We start from the raw sequence: 18380 nt of genomic DNA on the forward strand, positions 1-18380 counted from the left end.
CAGTAAGCATAGGAATACTATGTGGCTGTCTATGTGACACTATTTTGTAGTTTCATTGTACTACAGGACAAATGTCTTTAGTCTGTGAGCTTGTCAGGGCAAAGACAGCATTCTTTTTGACACCCTGACAACAAAACCTCACAAACACATTATTGTGCAATATAAATAATATAATGAACAGCTCGTTTAAAACAAAAATCATGTAGGAGTAATTAAGAAAGTGTTAAATGTCTTATCCAAGAGACCTGGATGATAACTCTGAGCATTGTTAGTTTCTATATACCCACTATAACGAACCCTTATAAACTGTTTGCTCTTGGTAAAAGCAAACCGGAAACTTATTTGAAAACATTCAATTTTGTTACTTCAAGTTCTCCTTTTTAAACCAAAGCATGTTTTAAAACCTAGGCATAATTACTGAATTCGTAAATAACATTTAATATTTCTGTGTGTGTATATTTTTAACTGTACAGTTACCTATAAGATTCCAGTCATAGAGTTCCAAAATATCTCTGAATAGATACAAAGAGAATAATTCAAGTCCTCTCACACAAAAATTCTGGAAAAGAAAAAGGCCAGAATGTCATTATTCAAATATTTCAACACATAAATAATACAATTTGAAGATGATACTGCTCAATGATTAGTAAATCTTTAGGCGTATGACTGTCTGTTATTCATTTAAGCATCACTTAGCATTTGAGGCCTCTTCTGAAAGCATGTTAATGCATATTAAGGGTTCTTTATTAAAGGCCCAAATTCACACTGGAGACAGATACTATGAGCTCAGAACTGCAAGATAATTTACTATGCACCAAAAGCCTTTCACCTGAATAAGTTAAAGAGATGATATATTTATTACAAACACCTCTCTCATAATTCCCCACTCCTGCATCTTCTTGCTAAAAAGCTTATAAATCATCATTTGTGATCTCACCGCCACACCCTAAGCAACAAATAAGTACATCACAAATTGTGGATTATGATCTTCAGAGCAGAGAAATTCTTCAGCTCAACTGGAAAAGAAGCCACTCTAGTTTTCAGCCACAAATGAGGAGACTGTGTCTTAAAACACTATTTTAGGTCAATATAAATTATATAAAATAACAGCTCAAGTCAATATAAATTGTATGCATATGAAGCCAACCAAAAATTCCAAACCCAACAAAATCTCTTTGGCAAGGCTGCCTTGTTAAGCAGGTTTCAGAGTAGCAGCCGTGTTAGTCTGTATCCGCAAAAAGAACAGGAGTACTTGTGGCACCTTAGCCTACAGCCCACTTCTTCGGTCTCTAAGGTGCCACAAGTACTCCTGTTCTTTTTGTTAAGCAGGGTTTGCAAGCAGTGCCCTAGGCACAGGCAATCGACTAGGACTCCACAAAGACAAGATCCCTATTTTGGTTGCTGTCCTTTTATTACTTTAAATCAAGATTTGGAGACAGCACTGTAGATTCAGTATCAGGAAGTTAATCACACTGAGTTCCACATTAATCTTGTTTTGGAATTTTCGGCCTCTTGCATATATTTAGATAAATCTACTTCTGAGTGACAGAAAAAAGAAAGATAACTAAGAAAAAATATGTAAATATATGGGACTAAACTAAACATTGATCCTATCTTAGTAGTTAGTATGCAGGGTAAATCTACACCTAGACATGACGTTCCATTGCAGCAATTTACTCCACAAATTTTGCTTTATCAAAGACTGTCTTAATACAAACCACATTATAAACTGGAATTGCTTTGCTTGTATTTATAGGGATTTTTTTTTGTTTTGCATCAGTTTAGATTAAAAGACAGCCCTGTTCTAGTGACCAGAGCTCAGGGCTGGGAGTCAAAAAAGTCAAATACTAGTCTTAGGGCTAGTCTACACTGGCAACGTTAAAGCGCTCCTACCGCAGCATTTTAACGTGGCTTGTGTAGTCGCGGCAGAGCGCTGGGAGGGAGCTCTCCCAGTGCTCTAAAAAATCCACCTCCACGAGGGGCGTGGCTCCCAGCGCTGGTGCACTGTTTACACTGGCCCTTTACAGTGCTGAAACTTGCTGTGCTCAGGCGGGTGTTTTTTCACACGCCTGAGTGAGAAAATTGCAGCACTGTAAAGTGCCAGTGTAGACAAGCCCTTAGTTCCACCACCGATTTACATGGCAAACCACCACCTTATTATGCCTCAGTTTCCCCATTTGTAATGTAGGCACAGATACTTACCTTATTTCACAGGCATATTGTCTGAAATATATTTGTACAGATCTTTGAAAAGTTCAAAGAGGTATGGATAAAGCTGAGTATTCTTAATTTTATTTTCAATATATAGTGTTCTAGATATAGCTTAAAGCTTTATGTAGAAATCATAGGTTTCCATTCAGCTATACATTCAGAGAGTGCATGAGGCTAAATGCTACAGAGTTAATCCTTTAAACATATCAACAATTCATAACCTAAACTAACCTCGACTAATTATCGCCCTTACCTCAGGCATCATCTCTTCAATGAAATGAATTGTATAGTCAATGTTAAATCTGATTACTTTACATAGAGGAATCTGGAAGGAAAACAGAACAGAGGTTCAGTTTGAAAGGACATATGGCGTTGACTGCATCACTCATACAATTATGTTTCCTAAGAATTTTCATCTGATGAAAAGGGTACTTAGTAAAACTGTTGCCTCAGTGAGTTCACATTAAGTTTGGGGCAGGAGGGAGAGAGAGAAATAGATGACTATAATAACTCCACTTGAGAAATAACATTGGAGTGACAGGAATTATTGGTCAAACAATGCCATCTACTGGAGATTATGTTTTGTTCAGCAAAAGCAAAATTCAGTAAACTAACAGATCTCTCTTCTCCCATTTTGAAAATGTTATTCTTGTAGATGAATTTATTGTGCGTGGTAGAGGGTGCCAGACTGGTCTAGCAACCTAGAGGCAAAGTGTTTTTAGCCCACTACTAATTCTATTAGCCTTATTGTTTTAACACATCTTTATATAATGGGAGCATGACACAGGGACTTGCAGTACAGATTTATAGGTTTACACGAAATAGAGCTAAAAAAAACACGTATAAGAGGGAACAATACCATCTGGTAAGCCAAATATTTAATCATTTTTTAGTACATAAGCTTGCAAAATCCATAGACTGCCCTCCACCACCCTGCTTCTTTTAGAGGGACAATGTCGACCTGATTATTTTTTTAATTGACCAATTTCAAAAAATTTTAATTTGTTAGAATACCCCATGCAAATATTTTTCCAATCTCTTTGTCAAAATATTACAGAACTTTTTCTATTCTGCTGCTGCTACTGCTTATTATGAGGAGGGTCTTTACAGGAAAGGAGAGTGGGCAGGCTCAAGATAACTACCACACATGCTTGGGCTAAACTCTCCATTTCTCCTTCACCTTCATTTTTGTCTGCAGACTCTTCAGTTTCAGCTTTACTGCAGTTGTTACTAGTAAATACACTAGCTCTCTCAGATCAGGGCATGAGACACATGTCATAATGTTAGCACATAAGACAGGAAATGCAACTGACTGTATATAAAGTGCTGTCAAACACATGAAGTAAACACACTGAAAAGAGAGAAAAATATTTTTTTCTGTAATCTCCATCAGTTATTTTTTGGGGAGGGAGAGGAGAGTGTTGCGATGAATTTTCATATGGAAACATAGTCTTCAAGACGATAGCATCCCTTTAAAGGTTTCTTTTCCTTCCCCTCATTAAAAAAAGAACCCTATCACACCCCAGTAATCACAAGAATTGTATAACAAACTAGGACTCCTGTATAATACCAAATGGGGGGAGGGAGGCAGAGGGAGAATGAACAGGATTGCAGTTTTGTGCTTTCAAGGGGCTTTTGAACAGCCAGTTTTAACTTCAATTGTGAAAAATACTTTGACAATTTCTTTTTAGGTTTGTAACACTCACTGCTAAGACTCCACGCAAGTGTAGCATTGAAATATTAAAAGAATATTTAAATTACACTTTCAATCATTAGTAGTGCCATTTCCACTGATCTTAAAATTTAGCTTTACAGTTTGGATTCTGAAGGTTTTGGTGCAAAAAGCAAGCAGGCAATCCAGTACTCACACAATTGCATGCCTTTCTAGTGCAGTGGTTCTCAAATGTTTGTACTGGTGACCCTTTTTCACACAGCAAGCTCTGTGTGCAACACTCCCCCCTTTTTAATATATTTAACATCATTATAAATGCTGGAGGCAAAGCGGGGTTTGGGGTGGAGGCTGACAGCTCGCGACCCCCACATGTAATAACCTTGTGACACCTTGAAGGGTCCAGACCCCCAGTTTGAGAACCCCTGTTCCAGTGAGACATGAGAGAACTTAAATTCTTGCCATTTTAAGCCAACATGGCTGAAGCTTGCATTGTCCCTGCAAATATAAGAGACCACCTCATAATGATCAGTGATTCATGAAACTGAAGCAGTTTAAAGCCCCAATCCTGCAATGGATCTCTGTTCCTGCAAAGAGGCATGCTGATTTCAATTCACAGGTACAAGTTCCTGTCTGCATGCATCTGCTTGCAGCACCGTGGCCCTGGGCTTACGCTCCCTTCCTCCCCCCCAAAAATATACATCTCTCACTAATGTTAATCTTTAGGCTTTATCTACTAAGTATAGCTGTTGCTAGGAAGATTCCAGATGTAACCATCTTTGTAGATGTTCCCCCGTTACGAACTTGTTTATTCAGAAACAAAAACCCCTACAGATTACCTATACAAAATAAAGAATATGACAAATCCTCTTAATTCACATGTATTTGATACTGGATACCTTTTAATAGAAATTAAGAATCTAGATATTAAGATATGCTACTCAATGTTTGGGGGAAAAATAAGCAGTCACATTTATTTCAACATTGCTTTAAAATATTGTGAGAGCCTATTTTTCAACAGATGTCTAAAGATGACCAAGTCAGGACTTTCTGGATCAGCTTCTTAGCAGCCAGGACTATTTCCATTTGGCTTCTGTGCAGAATAAAGAGAGCAGAAAAGGAATTCTTAAAACAGGTGACCAACTTCCATATAACTAGGAACAAGTTTCCCATGCACAGCTACACTTAAAAAGGCTGGAAGAATGCTATTTGTTGAATAATGTATTCAAAGAATAATGCTGTTATAAAGCTGGTTGAAAAACTTCACACAAATGATGCATTATTCATTGAACATCTATGATTTGACATATCATTTTATCTAATATTTGTCCAGCTTGGCTAATAACGCAGCTTTGTTACAGAGCTGCAGGGTGCAAGTGAAGCCTCCTCAGCTATACAAATTTGTCTCATTAAAATATTTTGTTATATTATCTCCATTCTTGCAAAGAACCATGTGGAAGCTACACTTAGCCATCTGCTATTTATCAAGCATATCCTGAAATGCCTCTGAAATGGCAATTCCCCCATAATTGCTGTCAAAAGCCTTACAGTGCAGCAAAAGCATTCTCCTTGTGAAGGCCTTGCCTATCTAGTATCCTGTTGATATCAGAAAAGACTGCATGGTGTTGCTTTATGACCATATGTCTGCAATAAAGAGCAATCTGTTAGAATTATCACTTGCTGCTGACCATTTTCACATAGTTAGCAAAAAACGTACAGGAAGAAAACTGCAAACGAGGCTACAGTAGTTTTGTGCCCAAAACACACAAGTTCCACACTAGAAGTAGGTTGAATATCTTCAGGTATCAGCTCATACAGGGCAGTGTGAATTCTCTTTGCCTCTGGAGGAAGAATTTTCTGTAACACATTTTGTCTGTAATTCTCCAAGTCATGCTTGACTTAGAGTGAATTTATATTCTAAAGAAAAGGTGGTTCCTTTATCCTTAGTATAGTATCTTCCCAAATGAAAAAGCTTAAGTGTTTCTTTCTGCTCTATGTCCCCCAAAATGAAAATGGAGGGACTGGGTGACAAAACCTATCTGACAAATTGCCTCTGAACACTAAGGGCTTGTCTACATTTACAGTGATGCAGTGGCGCCGCTGTGCCGCTGTAGCGCTTAGTAAAGACACTATCTACACCAACAGGAGAGCTTCTCCCATTGGCACAGGTACTCGACTTCTCTGAGGGCAGTAGCAATATCAACAGGAGAAGCCCACTCGTCAACACACAGCACTGTCTAAACCAGCGATTAGGTTGGTATAACTGAGCTCTGGTCTACACTACAGAGATAGGTTGATGCAACGCAGCTTATGTAGACCTAACTCTGTAAATGTCTACACTAAAACTTCGCTCCCACTGATGTAACTCGCCCGCTACACTGATTTATTAACTCCACCTCCATGAGAGGTATACAGTTTAGTTCAATGTAGTTAGGCTGACGCAGTGTCAGTGTAGACACTACGTTTCTTACATCAACTGTTGCAAGCTTTCAGAAGCCATCCCACAATGCCCCACACTGACAGTTCAATCGGTGCAAGCGTTCCTGGTGAGGATGCGCACTGCTGACACAAGGAGCAAAGTGTAGACACACCTAAGCAATGTAAGTTAGGTAGACTTAATTTTGTAGGGCAGACATGCCCTGAGTCGCTCAGGGGTGTGGACGTAGTTACACCGACATAAGTTTGTAATGTAGACCAGAGCTAAGAGAACCATCACAGCAAACTGTTTTAGAGAATGCTGAAACCCCAATCACATTTACTTTTGTCAAGGAACAGTGGGGTCTCTTTTCACAGGCACCATCACTTGTCTCGTCAGCTAGATACTGTTTCTTAATCAGGTTTGGCATATCCCATTATTTCATGTGTGACTCTGCAGTGTAAACATGTTCCTTTATTTGTGTAATGAGACCAAACAAATTCAAATTAAAAACTTGAAATCTAGTCACATTAAAAAAAATTTAAAAAAATAATCAGTTAAAATGTGTTTCCTACTGCACTATAGCTGTGTTCTAGTCTCCATGATACTTGTTTTACAATCACATTTTCCTACTTTTTAAAGTGGTTCTCTCGCCGATGTTCCTGTGTGAAACAACAGGGAAAAAACAACCAACCAGCTGACTAGAGAAAGGAAACAGTGAAACTGATCACACACAGAGAGCTGTCAAAAGCACCAAGTGAGCAGACTGAAAAAAGGAAGACACATTCTTCTCAATCCCTTTCAATTAGAATAATCTTGGGGCCCAAATCTCTCACTGAGAACCATGCAGGTTCTGGGGAGGAGAGAATAGATGTTTCTTGTAACAATAGTAGGTATAAAATTTGTAAGCAGAGGAGTGATTTTTAAGTTGACAGTATCCCTTTGATTAATTCTTGTAAACATACAGTTCCTTGTAAGTGTTTCTATACTTCTACTCAGATCAGAATGGCAGTGACCTTCAGTTTATTTCCCCTTTTGCTCAGTTGTGGGGGGCTGGGTCACTTGCTGGGATCGTCTGGGTATATCTCACTTAATCACTTCTCAGCAATTGTAGGGGCTTGGGCATTGGTGCATGTTGGTCCCTCCTATTCCCTGCCTGTGGCACATAATAGTCTAGTCTCCTGAGGGCTGTAATACTTGGGCATAATTTTGGTTGTTGGGCTTAGTGTGTAGGTGGTAGCATGCAATATGCAGGAGGTCAGACTAGATGTTCTGGTGGCCCCTTCTGGCCTTAAACTCTATAACTATCAGATGAAAAAGAAGAACAGGAGTACTTGTGGCACCTTAGAGACTAACAAATTTGCATGCATCCGAAGAAGTGGGCTGTAGTCCACGAAAGCTTATGCTCTAATAAATTTGTTAGTCTCTAAGGTGCCACAAGTACTCCTGTTCTTCTTTTTGCGGATACAGACTAACACGGCTGCTACTCTGAAACCTATCAGATGAAAGAACTTAGAATTTGAAAAACAAAAGGATGATGGGATTCCAGGGGCACCCATTATTGATGCAGAGTAGGATTCCATTGAAGCTGCAAAATATCTGATTTTAAGTAGCCCCACCAAACTATAAAATGCATCATTTTACTAATAATTTGATCGGGAGCTGAACTGGTGTTGGAAACTATAGGAAATTTTTAGTAAACTTCTACTGAAGTCAAGGTTTTAAAACTAGGTGATCTGAACTAATCCGTTCCCATGTTATCAGTTAAAGTTATTGGTTTTCCTTTTCTATTAACTTTATCAACTCAAAAAGTTCATCCAATTTAAATCCAATTAACAGTTTTAACAAGTTATCCACAGTTTATCTCATTCCCAAACCTTGATACATGCAAAAATATTATTCTGTTGCACACTACAGCCTCAATCACAGTATGAAAGGAATACTTACCCCAATTAGTCAGGACAAAACCTGAGTCTCATTAGCACAAATGTCACCCTCCCATTTTCAAGTGAAATTGACAAGAAGCCTCCTAAAACACATGGACCACTGATTTATACAAGTGCTATTTAAAAGGACAAAAATAGCCTGCGTTCTAGAAAAGTACTATGCATAAAATAAATATACTTACATTTGTCAGAGGGGCATGTGCAAACATAGAAAACCCTTCAAAGATATACTCATGGTCATCATATTCTATAACAGTTGGCCTGTCTGTCTAAAAACAAAAACAAAACAAGTTAAAGTTAAGATAGCCATGGCACGACACATGTTAACGTTAAAATAAATTGAACTGGACTCTTGGCTGGAATTGTTTATAAAGTACTTACTAAGAAGTTTGTGGGAGGTGACACTGTAATTCGATAGTGGTACAGTCTACCAGCATTGTTGGTCATGGGGCGACATGGCTTAATAGGCTTTAAGAGAAAGATTAATAGATTTATGTGCAGAGTTAAGGTTAATTTAAATAATATGAGGAAATAAAACACTTTTAACATGCATGAAATGTTCACTAGAAAAAAATTAAACAAAACAGGTGGTCATAATTAAGTATTCTTGGAGGAGGAGGGAAGTCATAGCATAATACATTTTTTTATTTAACTTCAGAAACATATACAGGGATAATATTCTGGGCAAAATGTAAGTGCAGTTCATACATTCTCCATATTGTTATGCACCTCTCTTGCATACAGAAGCCAGTCATCTAAGTGTTCAGGTGCTTTTCTTTTTCTTTTTTATATAATTTCATTTTAGGCAATTAATAAAAAAAATTATAAAGATTATACGTAGATTTTTCATTGGACAATCTCAATTCACTACAAAGGTAAGCAGGTATCTCACTTGACAGGTGGACAAATTGAAGCAGCAATCAGACTAGTCCAGCATCACACAGTAAATCAGCATCAGAAACGGACAAAGAACCCAAGTCTGCCAGTGTCCTGCTTTAACTAGCAGACCACACAGTCTTCCTATGAAAAATACATGAATGGCTATGTCTAAATGTAGGAATGTCTGCATGTGGTTCAGTTAAATATAAGGCTCCCAAGACTCATATTTTCAGGTTCTTCTGAAGCTCTCAGGTTTAATGGGTAAAAATACTCACCAGCAACTAGATTAAAGGAAGCCCTTGTAGGATCTGTTTTCTGCTAGGTTCTCAGTGCTCTGAGGCTCACACCAGGTTAAGAGAATCTATAATGGACTTTTATGAGCCCCCAAAATTCCCAGCATCCTCATCTTTAGGGGCAGCTACCTCCTCACAGTGAGTCAGTCAGATTTCAAAATTTTCACCTACTAAAAATGTTTCTCCTTCAACAAAATTTACTGTGGTGTGAGGGGATGAGGGAAATTAATCTATGTCTGAAATAGTTTATTACAAGCTTCAGTCTGCAGTAATTTTCTGAGACAGGGTAATAAATCCATGAAACAGAAATGTTCATGAATCCTGAAATGCAACAAAGCAGAGGGAGCAGCTGCAGTTTAAAAAAAAAAGGGGGGGGGAGGGGAGACAAAAAAATGGCAAAAAATTATTTTGTTTGATTTTATTTGGAAAGTCACACACAGAGAAAATGATAATAAAACAGTAGAACCTCATGAATGACCAATTTCATGAATGATCAGTTATACAAACCATTGTAGGATAAGAACAAAGCCATGCAGTGCACCATGCTGAAAATTAGCACTGTACCTATAATTTTAAGATGGTCAATTTTATGAATTCTTCAATCACCAATTCGTTTATAAAATAGGGGCTGAACAATACACATACATTTAAATCAAGAATGTAGGATTAAAAAAACAACAACAAATTCTGGAATGTAATTTCTTGGGGAAAAGTTAACATGGTTTTTGTAAAGAGAAATCATGCCTCACCAATCTACTAGAATTCTTTGAGGGCGTGAACAAGCATGTGGACAAAGCGGGATCCGGTGGATATAGTGTACTTAGATATTCAGAAAGGCTTTGACAAGGTCCCTCACCAAAGGCTATTAAGCAAAGTAAGCTGTCATGGGATAAGAGGGAAGATCCTCTCATGGATCGGTAACTGGTTAAAAGATAGGAAACAAAGGGTAGGAATACATGGTGAGGTTTTGGAATGCAGAGAGGTTAATAGTGGTGTCCCTCAGGGGTCTGTACTGGGACTAGTTCTATTCAACATATTCATAAATGATCTGGAAAAAGGGATAAACAGTGAGGTGGCAAAATTTGCAGATGATACAAAACTACTCAAGATAGTTAAGTCCCAGGCAGACTGCAAAGAGCTCCAAAAGGATCTCAAAAAACTGGGTGACTGGGCAACAAAATGGCAGATGAAATTCAATGTTGATAAATGCAAAGTAATGCACATTGGAAAACATAATCCCAACTATACATATATAATGATGGGGTCTAAATTAGCTGTTACCACTCAAGAGAGAGATCTTGGAGTTATTATGGATAGTTCTCTGAAACATCCACTCAATGTGCAGTGGCAGTCAAAAAAGCAAACAGAATGTTGGGAATCATTAAGAAAGGGATGAATAGTAAGACAGAAAATATCATATTGCCTCTATATAAATCCATGGAACGCACACATCTTGAATACTGCATGCAGATGTGGTCGCCCCATCTCAAAAAAGATATATTGGAATTGGAGATGGTTCAGAAAAGGGCAACAAAATTATTAGGGGTATGGAACGGCTTCTGTATGAGGAGAGATTAATAAGACTAGGACTCTTCAGCTTGGAAAAGAGACGACTAAGGGGGGATATGATTGAGGTCTATAAAATCATGACTGGTGTGGAGAAAGTAAATAAGGAGGTGTTATTTACTCCTTCTCGTAACATAAGAACTAGGGGTCACCAAATTAAATTAACAGGCAGCAGGTTTAAAACAAACAAAAGGAAGTATTTTTTCCACACAACGCAGTCAGTCAGTCTGTGGAACTCTTTGCCAGAGGATGTTGTGAAGGCCATGACTATAACAAGGTTCAAAAAATATCTAGATAAGTTCATGGCTATTAGTCAGAATGGGCAGGGATGGTGTCCCTAGCCTCTGTTTCCTAGAAGCTTGGAATGGATCACTTGATGATTACCTGTCCTGTTCATTCCCTCTGGGGCAAATGGCATTGGCCACTGTTGGAAGACAGGATACTGGGCTAGATGGACCTTTCTTCTGACCCAGTATGGCCGTTCTAATGTTCTTAACGTTCTCATAAAACAAAAAGTTTTCTATTAAAACTGATGTGCTCTAATGCTCTTTGTATTTTAAGGGGAAACAAAAAAAATACAACCACGAAGTGTCAGTTACCTCTACAGATAAAAATAGTGAGACTTCAGCAATATTTTTTTCCACAGGAAGGATGCTATATCATAAGAAAAGTAGCATTTTTGTGTAATTTTATTCCAATCAGAAAAGGGTCAAAATTTAACAAATCATCTAGCAGTTTCTAGTGGAGACATGTTTCCATGTTGAGGCAATTGCATATCTTGCTACTATCAGCAAGAAAGTTACTAATTTATTCACTTTCCCTTTACATGCCTCCTCTATAGGGAAGACTCAGCAGAAACATAACTTGTGCATCTCCTTGATATCTGTGACTCAGTGGTAGTTAATGCTTTTTTTGTTATTAATTTAGCTGCGTGTTTCAGAAACTTTAAAAAGAAATTGGCTAGTGCATAGGTTCAGCAACTATTTTCCTTAGTTTTCCTATGGAGTTTCATTACAGGTAGCACATCCTAAATGTGAAATTACACAACCGGTAAGAAATCTGACTGATTTAATATGACACCATAATTTACTCTAAAACAATAACTTCCTCCAATTTATGTAAGAGCAAAACAAGGACCTGCCTACTGCTGACAATATGGCATTTATAAGTGCAATATTCAAAACTCGTTACCTCTTCACCAGGATAAATGCTGTGTCTTATTCCTGTTCGTCTGGCTTTAGCACTGCATTTGCACAGTGGTCCATCATTCATCTGTCAAAAACAAAATAGGATTCTGTTTTTATTGAAAAAAGACAAGAGACGATGTCTGGAAAAGCATTTTGGTTTTAACATCATGAATGCTGATGCTTCAAAGAACCTGTCATACTTACAAGATTTATTGGTTTTAGAACATCCACTTAAGCGGCAAACTGTTTGTACAGACTGATATAAGGAAACTGCACAACAGCATTAGACTGTCATTGTTTTTTGTGCAGTGTAAGAAGGGACAACAACGTTGGCAGAATGACACCACTGCAATATCACATGTAAGGTATAGCCTTTCCATTTCTTATTTATTAGAACAATCTGCTACGTGCGGCCAATAACCCTGCACTTTATATATTCATGGGCTTTATTTTATACACAAGTAGTTCTACTGTATTTAGTTGGTGAAATAATGGTCCTATGAAATTTGATTACAATGAGGCCAGGATTTCACCCCATGTATGCATAATTAAGCAAGTGTAAAAGTTTGTAGGTTTGGGGTCTTATTTGGTACTTTAGAGACATAACTGGAGTACTTCAAAAGTCGCCTGAACATAGATTTTTTTAAAAAATATGGCAATTTCTGAATTATGGGATGAATATACCAAATAACTCTGTCAAGAGGGGCATTACATACAATATAAAATTGAAACTTACCTTCTTTTTACCTCCAAGCCCTGTGAAGTCTGGGCCCACTGCAGACTGGCAGTTCCAGTTAGTGCAACACCCTAGCATGCTTTCTGGCTGTGACGTCACACCCACCACAGAACCCCGGTAGAGACCGGAGCCAACCTACAGAAGTAAATTAAGTCCCCCCTTTTTCCACCCCTTTACAGTTTTGTAAAGTTTTAATTATTATATTTTATACCCTGTAAGGTATAAATATATTTTAAAAACTTCAAAAAACTGCAATTGTGTATAAAAATCCACCATGGGACTCCCCTTACCTTTAGAAGCAGTCTGCAGGTCCCAACAGAGCTCCGTGGTGGGGGGGACATCCTCAGCCAACAGAGAGAAGGCTAGGGTGTCTCAGTGACAGGGAGCCAACAATGAACAGTGGGAATGGACTCCATATGGCCTGGGGGGGAAAAAAAGGCAGCCCAGTTTTAAGGTTAATTATTGACTGTTTGGCTGACATCGTTTTCCTCATAGATTTTGTCATAACACATACATGCAAGGGGGCTTAAGATGTAGTGCGCATTTCCTCACCTTTGGGTGTTTAACTGTGCATCCTTAATATCAGAGTGATGTGGTATTTTGCTCTTATACAGTTTGACACATACTTTGGAATCCTTCATGAACAAGTGTGCTAAATAAACATTAGCAAAATATTCTCATGTCAAGTCTAAGCTGAAAGCACATTTTCTCACTTGCCTGTATATCTTACATATTAGAGACAAGAGAGATAAATAATACAATAAACACTCAATTAGTTCAACACTTCATGAAAATCAGGGCCCTCCAAGGTGTCTCAAAATCACTAGCCACTTTTGAAAATCTTGGCATTTACTCTTATTATTAAATAGTATTTGAATATAACACCTTAGGTGTGTGCATGGGGATTTACTCAGAAGCTAGGTCACCAGTCAGGCCCAAAGGTGCTTGTAATGTATGTTAGCTACAACATGACATAAATTAGGGATAGATGACAGGCAAGAAGGGAGAGTGGTTTACACAAAACTTAGGCTGTCAGGCTTTTTTGTTTGGCTTGGTTTGGGTTTATTTTCAAGACATGCTTGACGTTCATTCCTGTTTTGTGGGCGTTCCTGTAAAGCATTTCGGGATATCTACCCAAGGCATTTATAAGCCTATCACTCTTGTATCAGAATACTGACCAAAATTATGGGAAAGCACACTATTAAAAATAAAATTGTTCTGTACCGAATAAAACTCAGATATAAAAAGTATGTCATTGGCAAGGCCATGATGACTTTTTTGGAACTTTTTTCAGATGTCCCTTAGGAAGAAGTAACTCAAGGTAAATTCATGGAAATAACCATGCATTTCTGATACTGTTCACTTCATGGCCCTTCACCTCTCTCTATTTGGCAAACATTTTATACTGAGGATTCTATTATATTTGTTTGAAAAACAAGGCTTTTCAAACAAAACTCATACAACCTAACTTTCACAGTTAAATATCTCAACAGTTTTATAATTTTGGGTTGTGTTTTTTTTAACCCTAGGAGCATAAATGAGAGCTCATAATGGAAGTGTTGACAGACCTTTGAATTATTACGGCAGCAATGTACATTGCAGTATCTTCTGCCATTATAATTTGTGGCCTTCTAGTGTCATGCCTCAAATAAAAGGCAGGAAAAACAAGTTTACTGGGGGCGCCACTTGACAAAGAGTTAGAAGGAACCATAAAAGAGTTAAAAAAGAAAGATGGAGATGGCAAATTTGCAAAGAACCGCCTGATCGCAATGTAACATATATATTCAAACAACATTTCATGAGCTCACCAATTACATTTAACGAGGACTATAATCTGCATGCAATTATAGCAGAACCATTAGGCAAGAAATTAAGAGCATTAACAGCATATTTAAGGCATTATTTATCATTATACAGTAAGAGCTTTTAGTGAACCATTTGTAAAGCAGATCTACAAGCTCTCTCCCTCATCCCAGCATTTATCTTTGTGCCTCTATTGCTAGGCTAACAGAATAGCACCATTACATTGCTGGTAATGCAGAGTTTACAAATACAGTCAAATATGATTCAGGGTGAAGAATCTCTAGGGTCCAAGGGTTTTAATTGAACTCCTGAGATTGAAAGTAATGTGCACTGAATAACAATAAAATATAATCTAGAAAGGATGAAAAAAATTAAATTGGACAGGAGACAACAGGTGTCACCTAGTATATTCTGTAACAAATCCGATCTGTAGATTTGTATGGCTCCTAGAACAAACCTTTTAAATACACAGTGAATGTTTTGCACACAATACCTGTCCGGGGTCATTGTACCAGAGCTCCTCATGAAGACGATCAGGGTGAGCTTTTTTACGCTTAATTTCCGCAATAACGTCAAACACTTCAGAATCTGAACTGCTAGAACAACTGCTATTGTCATCTGAGTCACAGTCGGACTCACTGGAACTCTCTGGTTCAAAAGTAAAAATAAGGTTAGTTGAAAAGAACTATCATTCATTCTTTTCCAAAACAGCAAGGAAATTTCTAATATCCAAGCAAGCATCATATAGATCTGCAAATTATTGAAGACTTATATAACATTCAGAAAAAAGAACAAGGAGTACTTGTGGCACCTTAGAGACTAACAAATTTATTTGAGTATAAGCTTTCATGGGCAAAACCCCGCTTCATCAGATACATGGAGTGGATGAAGTGGGTTTTAGCCCACAAAAGCTTATACTTAAATAAATTTGTTGGTCTCTAAGGTGCCACAAGGACTCCTCGTTCTTTTTGCTGACACAGACTAACACGGCTACCACTCTGAAACACAACATTCAGAGTGGCTCTTATGAATCCTAGGACAGCAATTAAGTTTTAATTTAAAGAGTGACAGTAAATACTAAGGTTATTGAAAGTTGCATTAACTGAATTTGTTTGCACACACGAGTGGAATTATCTGACCAGTTGCCAAGAGAGCAATTCTATGCTCTCTTGGTCAACTTGGTAAATTCAGAAGAGCAATTTCTATGCTCCCAATCACAATTGTTTGAAGCTACAGGACTGAAAGGACGAGGACTATGAATTTATAATCCACACAGTAAAATCTAAAAAAGAAAGAAGAGACTGAAAACATGTACATTGCATCTATATTCATGACCATGCATACCGATGATCAACTAAACAGAGCTGGTTTCTTTTCAAATTGTTTCAGGTTCTCATGAGTTACGATAATAACATTGCATATATTTGTGCTCGTAACCAGGATTATTTAATTTTGTTGTAGATAACCATTAACCAATTTCTTTTTTTCCCCACTCCAAAAAGGGTGTATGCAAAAAAGCAGTGTTCCCGAACCTGTAAGGTTAAATTGGAGAACTGAAGGCCACACAATAGTTCAGAATTCAAGATGTCCATGGAGAGCTCTAGCATTCTATGGAGCGGGATTAGCTTTTCACAAGCTGGTGATGGTTTAGGAGTTTATCAGAAATTTCCTTAGTCACTTAAAAAAACAAAAACAAAAAAAACCCTGCCTGAAGGGAGAGCTAAACTTAATTCCTCTGAAATCCCAGTATTTTTAGGACTATTACAGAACTCTTATTTTTTCCTTCTTTTTGCTCTGGTTCTCTGAAGGAGATGTTTCCTGCTCCAAATGACATTATATGCAGTAACCGAAGCAGAAGGAAGCTGTTTTCTGTAGCGGAAATTTAACATCTCCTGCCAAACTCCATATAAGTAGGCTTTAAAGGATTAGATTTTATCCATAAATGTTGGTAAATATTGATTTCAGCATGCACATACAAATCAACAAAAAAAAATTCTATTTATAATAATCAAAATTTACCAATAGGCAAGGGAAGAAAAATGCTGCATTAGAACTTATCAGAGTTTGATTTAAGGCAATTTACTTCATATATTTTGACATGTGACATTGACAATTTGTGCTTTGATTGCTAGAAAGCTTTAACATTTTGAATCTTAACATCTACAGTCATTAAATAATTATCTGACCCCTCCCATTATTTTCCACAACTGTAAAAATCTAAAATAAAAATAAAAATAAATGCTTAAAACCCATACTTTTGAGCAAGTGTGAAAAAATTAAATAGATAAAATTTCAAAAAATGCTTAAAAACAAACATTGATATGAGCCATCAAAGTAGTAAAAGAATAAAAACTGAATTCTGCCAAGCCTACATTTGAATCAGGCTGTGAGAAAGGCTCATGCTGACACCACAAGAGAGTGCAAACATACAGCCCCCGATGGCTGCAAGGCTAACTTATTCAGGCTGCAGACTGGAACAGTGGTAAGAGCCTTTCTGTGCCCGCTAGGCAATGACTGCATACAAATAGGATGAATTTAGTAGCCTGTCCCCCTCCTCACTGCCAACAGCATCATCTATGGTGCCCAGGAAAGGCAGACACCTCTGTATGAAACTATTCTCCCACAGGGGCTAAAAGAGGTGCAGGCTTTTCAATGGGCCCTCCACTGTTGGGTGAATTTTACCCTGTATATACAGCACAGACCAAAAAGTACATTTACATTCTATGTTTAGAATAGTTAATACATTTTTTTAATTAAAAATCCATATTTATTTCTGTGTCTCCCTCGGATGTCATTTTACTTTACTAATATCGCATTGATTGTATTATGCTATATTTATGGCAAAATAACATGAAAAAATAAAGATACATACATGACTAGGCTCAGTTTTGAGCAGCTCAGTTGTTTACCCATCATAGATGTAAAACTTGAATAAAAAAATTTAACCTCAAGCTACCTTGATATACAGGTGAACGTCACTAACACCAAGGACTGAGTGAGACGTGAATCACTGAAGTTTAATAAATAATAAGCAAGGGCCCAACAATGCTCCCACTGAAGTAAATGCAAAAACTGCAAGGGGAGGAGGACAAGGTCCCTAGTAAATAAACGCAAAAAGGATAACACCACAAGTACATACAGTACTTGGGCTCATTTATCTTTACCGTTTATCATTTAAGTTCTAGTTATGACATTTAATATTTTAGCAAATATACTGCAGTACAAAATTCTCAGTCTACGAACCATCACTATGCAAGTTAAAATGTATTTCGAAACCCAGTACTTCTGAACATAATGAAACCATCAAGATGTGCAGTGAGACTCTGATCCACAATGGGAGTGCAGCAACTCTCACCATGCAGGATCAGGATCAGAACCAGCCTTAGACACCATGTGAATTTATGACTGTTCCCCTTGTCTTCCCTTTCTACCTATTTGAGAGACCATCACATTGTATCTTTCCTAAAATTAGACTGTGAGCTCTTCAGGGCAGAGACCAGGTCTCATTTGATTTGTGACTTGCTTAACATGTTTTTGGATGCTAGACAGACAAAGAGCAAACGTGTTTTACATAAATAACTGACTTCTGAGCATTGTGAGACTTATTATAGCATTCCTCTATTAAATCTTTGCCCTGAGCTGGGGAGTGACCAACAATATTTCATGCAGATTAA

General features: G+C 37.6%; 1 protein-coding gene across 2 annotated transcripts in view; it reads right to left on the bottom strand.

Annotated features, from left to right (window-relative positions):
- Positions 1-18380, bottom strand: part of DROSHA (drosha ribonuclease III) — a 107184-nt gene that overhangs the window by 74805 nt on the left and 13999 nt on the right. For both annotated transcript variants that reach the window (XM_034762065.1, XM_034762066.1), the window contains exons 6-11: positions 15200-15354; positions 12172-12252; positions 8624-8710; positions 8425-8511; positions 2465-2536; positions 478-559 (exon numbers count right to left, since the gene is read on the bottom strand). In XM_034762065.1, coding sequence (XP_034617956.1) covers positions 478-559; positions 2465-2536; positions 8425-8511; positions 8624-8710; positions 12172-12252; positions 15200-15354 — 564 coding nt within the window. The remainder of the gene's footprint in view (positions 1-477; positions 560-2464; positions 2537-8424; positions 8512-8623; positions 8711-12171; positions 12253-15199; positions 15355-18380) is intronic.

The sequence above is a fragment of the Trachemys scripta genome, chromosome 2 (genome assembly GCF_013100865.1).
Source record: "Trachemys scripta elegans isolate TJP31775 chromosome 2, CAS_Tse_1.0, whole genome shotgun sequence".
NCBI classification, from domain to species: Eukaryota; Metazoa; Chordata; order Testudines; family Emydidae; genus Trachemys; species Trachemys scripta.